The 7,855-nt window shown below is 31.9% G+C and overlaps 1 protein-coding gene across 3 annotated transcripts; it reads left to right on the top strand.

The window, feature by feature from the left end:
* Positions 1–490: 490 nt before the first annotated feature.
* Positions 491–5,984, top strand: LOC145577508 (PR5-like receptor kinase). Of its 3 annotated transcripts, none has more exons than XM_081634992.1 (9): positions 492–851; positions 988–1,696; positions 2,710–2,849; positions 3,055–3,183; positions 3,953–4,083; positions 4,210–4,420; positions 4,511–4,748; positions 4,920–5,327; positions 5,479–5,984. In XM_081634992.1, the coding sequence occupies exons 1-8, from the start codon at positions 728–730 to the stop codon at positions 4,993–4,995; spliced, it is 1,758 nt and encodes a 585-aa protein (XP_081491118.1). In that variant the 5' UTR covers positions 492–727; the 3' UTR covers positions 4,996–5,327; positions 5,479–5,984. The 3 variants fall into 3 exon arrangements, with proteins under 3 accessions (XP_081491120.1, XP_081491118.1, XP_081491119.1); XM_081634993.1 differs by having other exon boundaries at positions 493–851; positions 4,511–4,720; XM_081634994.1 differs by lacking the exons at positions 4,920–5,327; positions 5,479–5,984 and having other exon boundaries at positions 491–851; positions 4,516–4,714.
* Positions 5,985–7,855: the final 1,871 nt, after the last annotated feature.

Below are 7,855 nucleotides of genomic sequence, written 5' to 3'. Positions count from 1 at the left end.
TTTGTTTTTTTTTTAATTTTTTTTCTAAAGCTTACCCAATAATATGGCGACACGTGTGCAAGGTAGGCCCCACTAACGGATTTATGGACGGAATTCATTAGTTGGAGGTGATTGGTGGTAAAACTGATGTTTAATTTTTTTATGAGGTGGTAAAGTAAATTTTTTTTTTTGGAGGTGGTAAATTCAATTAAGTGGTTATTTGAAGGTGGTAAAAGTCAAAATTCCCTTAAAATTATTTTTGTACAAGCTAAGGTGCATAATTCTAAGGAAATTTGTCACAAAGAAAAAAAATTTAAATGTACAAATTATAAAAATAGATTTTATATAAATCATGCATTGCATAGGTTCTAATCTAGTACTAAAATAAAAATAATAAGAAGAATCAATTATTTATTTTTAGTTAAGCGATCACATTTATTAGAGAGTATTATTTATATTGATTTTTTTTTTTTTTTTTGGCAGAAAAGGGCAGATTAGTTAATTAATTATTGACTTTAGTTTAACACTCATTAATTTTCAGTCACAAAATTTGATTATGTGTCAAAATACTGACAATGGATGGACCATATTATAGGGTACCAAAGATGTTGACCGAATGCCTCCAACAAACATGTTGACCAAAGAAAAGTATAACACGAAATTTCCAAACAATTTGTAATCTTGTATCCCAAATTAAAGAAAAGTATTACACGGAGTTTCAAACCGAAGGTCAGAATTGGCGACCCAAATGAATATACAAACTTTCGTAAATTATCATTCAAGAACTTTCTTTATCAAATTTTTTGATATGGCCAATTATGTTATCATTTTCTCTGTCGTCGTCTTCGCAATACAGATGCACCTGTTTCTAGGTAATTTCTTTTTTAAGAAATTCTTTGGTATTTCGTATTAACTGCAAATGTTAATTTTTGAATGTTCTCTAGGTGCATTATCCATGACTCGTTTTTTTTTCTTTTTCTTTTTTAATTGTGGCTGAATTTTGATCAGGTGAAGGAGCTAAATTTACAATAGCGAACAACTGTAGCTACACTGTGTGGCCAGTCATACAAAGCACCAACGGCGCTAGCTCAAGCGTCGTTGCTGCTGATGGATTTTCCTTGACCAATGGTTCTACCAAGGTCATAAACATAAACTCAAGCTGGACGGGTAGGCTTTGGGGGCGAACCAATTGCACAACAAATAGCTCGACAGGAGACTTCTCATGTCTAACCGGTGATTGCGGCACTGGCAAGATGGACTGCCAGGGAAGGCCTTACACATCCCCAGTAACTTTGATTGAGTTTGCTACTGTCCAGTCTAATAACTACGACTTTTACGATGTTAGCGTTATTGACGGCTACAACCTCCCGATGACAATGGCTCCCTCTTCAGAAGGTAGTGGGAGTGGAAGCCGCTGCGCCGTGACAGGTTGTGTGTTCGACTACGAGCACGGATGTCCTGACGAATTAAAGGTGACCAACAATCAAAATGTGATTGGGTGTAAAAGTCCGTGTGATGTATTTCATACGAACGAGTCTTGCTGTACGAATGCGAACGACTGTCGAAGTAATAGCTTCTCACTTGGGTCGTTAATATTCAAGAAGGCTTGCCCACGCGCTTACAGTTATGCTTTGGATGATCAAACATCTACCTTTGATTGTCCCGGTTATCAGACATCGTATGAAATTACCTTCTGCCCGTCACTAAACCTTTCAAGGTACATTCCTTTTAACTCCCCTCCTCCCCATTTTATATACTTCATCCGTTTTTTTATTATTGCACCATAGGGGCTAAGTACAAACATTTTGGTAGTGGAAAAAAGTAAGAGAGAGAAAGGTAAAAATACAAAATTGCCCATGTGACATATTGATAAACTAAAAAGTAAGTGTGAAAAAGCAAGGGTATGTTGGGTATTTATAGTGTGAACACAAATAATTTTTTTCGTAAAGAGGAAATGGTGCAATAATTATGAAACTTTCTAAAAAGGCAAGTGGTGCAATAATAAAAGAACGGAGAAAGTATAATTATTTTCCCTTTTTTATCTTCAAACTTAGAATAATTCATTAAAACAATAACTTTTATATTTGCGTAGGTAGCCACGTACCTATCAAGGGATAACTTGATTAGTTTTATATTAAGGTTACTCTATTAGAGTTAGGGGGGTTATTTAATGAGTAATAATACAAATTTTACTATGTCATTATTATAGGGGTAACTTCTTATTCAAGAGTAACTCAATAAATATAAGGGATTGTTTAGTCAATAGTATAGGGGTTGCTCAAAGTCCGTTATTTATTAGCAATCACACAATATGACTAGTTGTACAAAAACGCGTTGTTTTATCATGCATGAATTCATTGGTGGGCGGGCTCATCCCCTCTCATCTTTGTCCACAACTTTCTTTTGCTAGGCACTTTTAGTAGAGTCTTTACTTATAACTTATAAAAATGCAATGCACAAAATCTTTTAAAAGTTACAATATTATTAAGTAATCTAACTTTTCCAATGTGACCAATAATCATGGATTCTGTTCTGGCTATTGATAGATGTTGGGATTTAGGCGTAGAAAGTGGTTCTTTCACAGTCTTATGGTGTTTTATAGCTTAACGCTATATTACTTTAGTTCGTATTTTGTTATTCTAATTGATAAACTCATCAGAGTATTCACTAATAATTCATGTATGTACATCAATTACTTATTTTTAAATAAACTTTCGTTAATATGTCCAGTGCAGTATCTCAACCATTACAATCACCATCATCCTCGCCACCAGTATCACCATCATCACTGCCATCGCCTACAACACCTACAACAAATTCTTCCCCTACAAATATAATTCCAAAGAACACCACGAAGCCTCGTTTGAAAAGTAAGTTAAAATTTTTACTTTCCTATACTTTTTAGTACTCCCTCCGTTCCTTATTTTGAGAAGTAAGTATACTATTCTATTGGGTGTCCTAACTAAAAGGCTATTGTGAAAGAGGTATACAAGCTCCAAAACAATCAATCCTCAAATTAAAGTTTGCATACAGTCAATGATGAAAAAACTAACAATAAAAGCAACAAACATGCAGGTGATTCTAAGAGGAAGCGTACTATTCTATTGATTGCCTTATCAATATCGGCCGCATTATCAATTTTGTTGCTGTATGGAGTTATGACTTGCATATTCAAGAGGAAAGTCATCAAAATAACTAATAGTTGTAAGTAAAAGACTAATTTTCCCTTAGCTTTGAAACCATTTTTTGTTTTATTCCGAAAATGGTTGATTATCGTTATAAAGAATTTTTTGCGGGAAACTAACTCATCTCTTTTTATGAAAAAACTACTTTACTAGAAAAAAAAAATGTAATAAACTACCGTATTAATCATAAAATATCGTAAAAAGATATCTATAGCCAGTTTCCAAAAGTTTGACTATTTTCCCACATTGACTTTTTGTTTATTGTCTTTTTTCTTTTACTTCCCCATTCATTTTCACCCAAAATCTTTATCTATCTCAAAGCCCTCATCTGTCGTTCTTCTCATTCCTTCATAAACTACCCACTAAACCCCAAAATTTCGCTCCCTCCCATGTCCTTGAAGAAGACCAACCATAATAAAGAAAGAGATAGAAAGAAGCTAATGAGTTTTTTTAATATGAAGGGATTAAGAAGAGAAATTTGCTATTATTTGAATGAGAAGAGTCAGAATAGAAGGTGGCGAGTTAGGAGGAATGTCTTTGGGGCCATTAACGGAAGGAAAAAATAATTAAAAAGGGCAAAAAAAAAAGTCAATGCTCCATAACAGTCAAACACTTGAAATCCGACAATGTGGACCTCTTCACAATATTTTATGTTTTAAATAGTTGTTTTTTGCAAAAATTTATTTATAAGGTAGTTTTTTTTTTATTTATTATTATTATAAAATTTGTCTTTATAAGGTAATTTTCAATATAATAATTATGTTTTCTTTTATCTGAATTTATAACAGCGAGAGCATCTGAGATCAAAAAGGTTGTAGTGGACTCTTTGCAATTTGACCTAAATACAATTGGAATTGCAACAAATAATTTTGCGGCAAATAACAAACTTGGAGAAGGAGGATTTGGTGAAGTTTACAAGGTAATATGGGGACAAATAACTTCTCATTCAATAAAATGAACAATTTCGTGAATTCTTATTTATCTAGTGGCCCAAAGAAAGAAAAACGGAGATATATGTAACTAGTTGCATTGGGGATTTTTTTAGGGAAAATTTGAGAATGGAGAGGAAATTGCTGTCAAAAGGCTATCTAAAAACTCGGGACAAGGAGTTGCAGAGTTTAAAACTGAAGTTGATTTAGTTGCAAAACTTCGACACAAGAACTTGGTCAAGCTCTTGGGATTTTGTGTAGAATGGGAAGAAAAGATACTTGTCTATGAGTTTCTTCCAAATTCTAGTTTGGACAGATTTTTGTTTGGTAATTACAATCATTAAAGTCATAAATTAAACAAAGAAATTCATTTGTGCACTCATTTATAATTTGTGTACATATTTGTATTGCATGCAGATCAGACAAAGAAAGTATCTTTGGTTTGGCAAACAAGGTTCAAGATTATAATTGGTATTGCTAAAGGGCTATTATATCTTCATGAAGACTCCCCTCTTAAGATCATTCACCGAGACCTAAAATCAAGTAACATATTACTAGATGATGATATGAACCCAAAGATATCGGATTTTGGCCTCGCTAAACTATTTGGAGTCGATCAAACTCAAGGTGACACTAAAAGGATCGTTGGAACTTAGTAAATTCTCTAAACTTCAACCATTATTTTAGTGATCATTTAGTTAATTATCACCTTTGTTGTAATCTTAGTTGATAAACTATACCTAGATTTTAGCATGCTAGTATTCAGGATAAATTTCATTGTTATTGTATTTTAGTAATTAACTCTATTTATTATTGTGAAATGCAGTGGTTATATGGCTCCTGAATATGCAATAACAGGACATTGTTGGAATATTTGCTTCAAATTGTTAGTGGTTAGTTAACTCCTAATGTTAGTGGAATCATAATAGTAGTGGGTTAGTTTAGTGGGGGTTAATGTTAGCATGATCAATGATCATGGGATTATGTTCCTTATTTTTAATTAGTTATATTTTGCACTATATATATATGTTGCAATGTAGTACAATTTTAAAATGGATTGAGTACAACTTTTATTATTCTTTCCCTTCTCTCATCTCTATTTTATTATTTCAACAGACATTACTCAGTAAAGTCGGATGTTTTTAGTTTTGGAGTCTTAGTTCTTGAGATAGTGAGCGGTCAAAGAAATAAATTTTTTGGACGATTGCAGCTTGAAGAAGCATTACTACACCGAGTAAGAACTTTAATTTAATTTAACACATAATTCATGAACATATCTTCACATATTTAATTATAATGATGATTTATGATATCCATATAAAATATCAATGTTTTGAAAGGTCATTAACCTATCTTCACATACTTAATAATCTCTTGCTGAACAGGCATGGAGGTTGTGGAATGAGGAGAAGACCTTAGATTTGGTAGATACAACAATGGACAACTTTCCAATCGACGAAGTAACTAAATGCATCCATATTGGTCTATTATGCATTCAAGAAGAAGCCATCGCAAGGCCAAGAATGGCCTCTATTGTTGCTGCCCTTAATGGACAATCAATTAGTCTTCCAGTGCCAAAACCACCCCATTTCTTTGGTACTAATAATAATGTAGAAGATAATGAGATGCAATATAATTTTCAAGATGTATACACAGGTACTGCATCGATTACAGAATTATATCCTCGCGACTAGCCTGCTTCATTCTTTCATTTTTTTTTTCCTTACATTGTACTACTAGGAGAGAAAGAATATCAACATTTTGTAATTTTTGGTATCATTTATTTAATGATACGGACTAGTGATAGTAAAAACATGTCTTAAAAATTGTGTAAATGTACTACATCATGGTATAGAGGAAATGTAATGATTTAATTTCATTATTTTTTTTACTCTGTAATTGCAAAGTAGTGGTTTTCACATTTATCAATGTAAATTTTATATTATTAATATCTATAATCATACTATCTTAAAAAATTAGGACTTTTTGTGAAAGACTACCTTAAATACATCATAATATGTAAAAAAACTACCTTATAAAAAAAATTGTTGTAAGAAATTACCTTATACAAACTAAATGTTGTAAGTTGCTACTATGTGCTTAATTTAACAATGATAGACAAGGGGAATTAAGGGTTATAAGAGGGCTATGGAAAAATTGGATGGAAAAAGGAGAAAAAAATAATTGAAAATAGGTCATTAAACGTCTCTTATAAGATGTAATAATTCGGCAAAAGGTAGTTTTTTACAACCTTAATTTGTTTTATAAGGCAGTTTCTTACAACATCTATTGTTTAATAAGTAGTTTCTTACAAGATTTTTTTTAATAAGATAGTTTTTCACAAAAAATTGACTTGTATAAGGTAGTTCTTTACTAAAAGTCCAAAAAATTATTAAAAATTAATATTTTAAAAGTAATATATTAGGTGTATTCTATAAGTCGAATTAAAGTAAAAAAAACATGGTTTATGAGTCTAACAAAACTTTATATGAATATGTATGTTATGATATTTCTAACATATACTTCATCTGTTCTAATAATATTGCCACAATTGGATTTTTACACTATTCATAACGCTTTATTTGACCATATATTATGATTTATACCTAAAGTAAACTATAATCATATGAGGTCTTATTAGATTTGTCTCATAAATACTTTCGAAACATCAACTTTTTATAATTTTTACTCTTATGTAATTATAGATATTTAATACATAAAATATGCTTCAAGATCCGTAATTTCATCTTTGTTACAGAATTTGTTGAACAGATGAAGTAAATCATAAAAAATGATAAAAATAATTTATGTGAATATAGTAAAATTCTTAACGTTGCGATAAAAAAAATTGGAGGAATTACATCTTAAAAAACAAAAACTATTTTTATTCATGATCGACAAATCGTAATGTAATTGACTAAATTCCTCTAGAAGAGGTCAAAATAATATTGTACGTCGTAGTTTAAGTTTATTTTACAAATAATCTATAGTTTGTATCAGCCCAAATTCCTATCAATAATATATGTTTAGGATCAATTCATAAATAGAATAATCCCTACATTGTTGACTTAAGAAAAGTATGACCCAGATCATTAAGCCAACGGTCATAATCGGTGACCCAAATGTATCGGGCATCTTTCACAACTAACAACTTCTGAAATACGGTTTACTATTATATGTGATTCGTTTATATGATTGTGAAATCTACTTAATAAACACACCTTTCAATTTCATCTAATTCAACAATTTTATATGGCCAACTATGCTTCGATTTTGCCTCTACTTATTGTCGTCGCGATGATTCAGCTATATTCAGGTATTAAATTTTACCAACAAATTTATATATTTGGTACATTTTGATTGTTAATAAGCTTATTTTTAAGGGAATGAATTTATATCAGGAGTGGCAATCATGTTGAAGGTAGAAAACAACTGCGACTACACAGTGTGGCCAGTCATAATCACAACCAACGGGGCTAGCTCAAACATCAATGTCTCGAATGGATTTTCTTTACTACGTAATGATTCGAAGGTGATTAACATACAGCCAGGTTGGTCGGGCCGGCTTTGGGGGCGAACCCTTTGCACCACTAACACCTCGACAGGAAATTTCTCTTGCCTCACCGGCGATTGCGGCACTGGCAAGATAGCATGCCAGGGCATGTCATATACATCCCCGGTAAATTTTATTGATTTGAATACGTCTCAAAATGGTAGCCAGGATTTTTATAACGCTAACGTCGCTGCTGGGTACAACCTCGC

This window comes from Chenopodium album, chromosome 14 (genome assembly GCF_948465745.1).
Source record: "Chenopodium album chromosome 14, dcCheAlbu1.1, whole genome shotgun sequence".
Classification (NCBI taxonomy): Eukaryota; Viridiplantae; Streptophyta; class Magnoliopsida; order Caryophyllales; family Amaranthaceae; genus Chenopodium; species Chenopodium album.
This window is presented reverse-complemented; position numbering and strand designations above follow the sequence as displayed.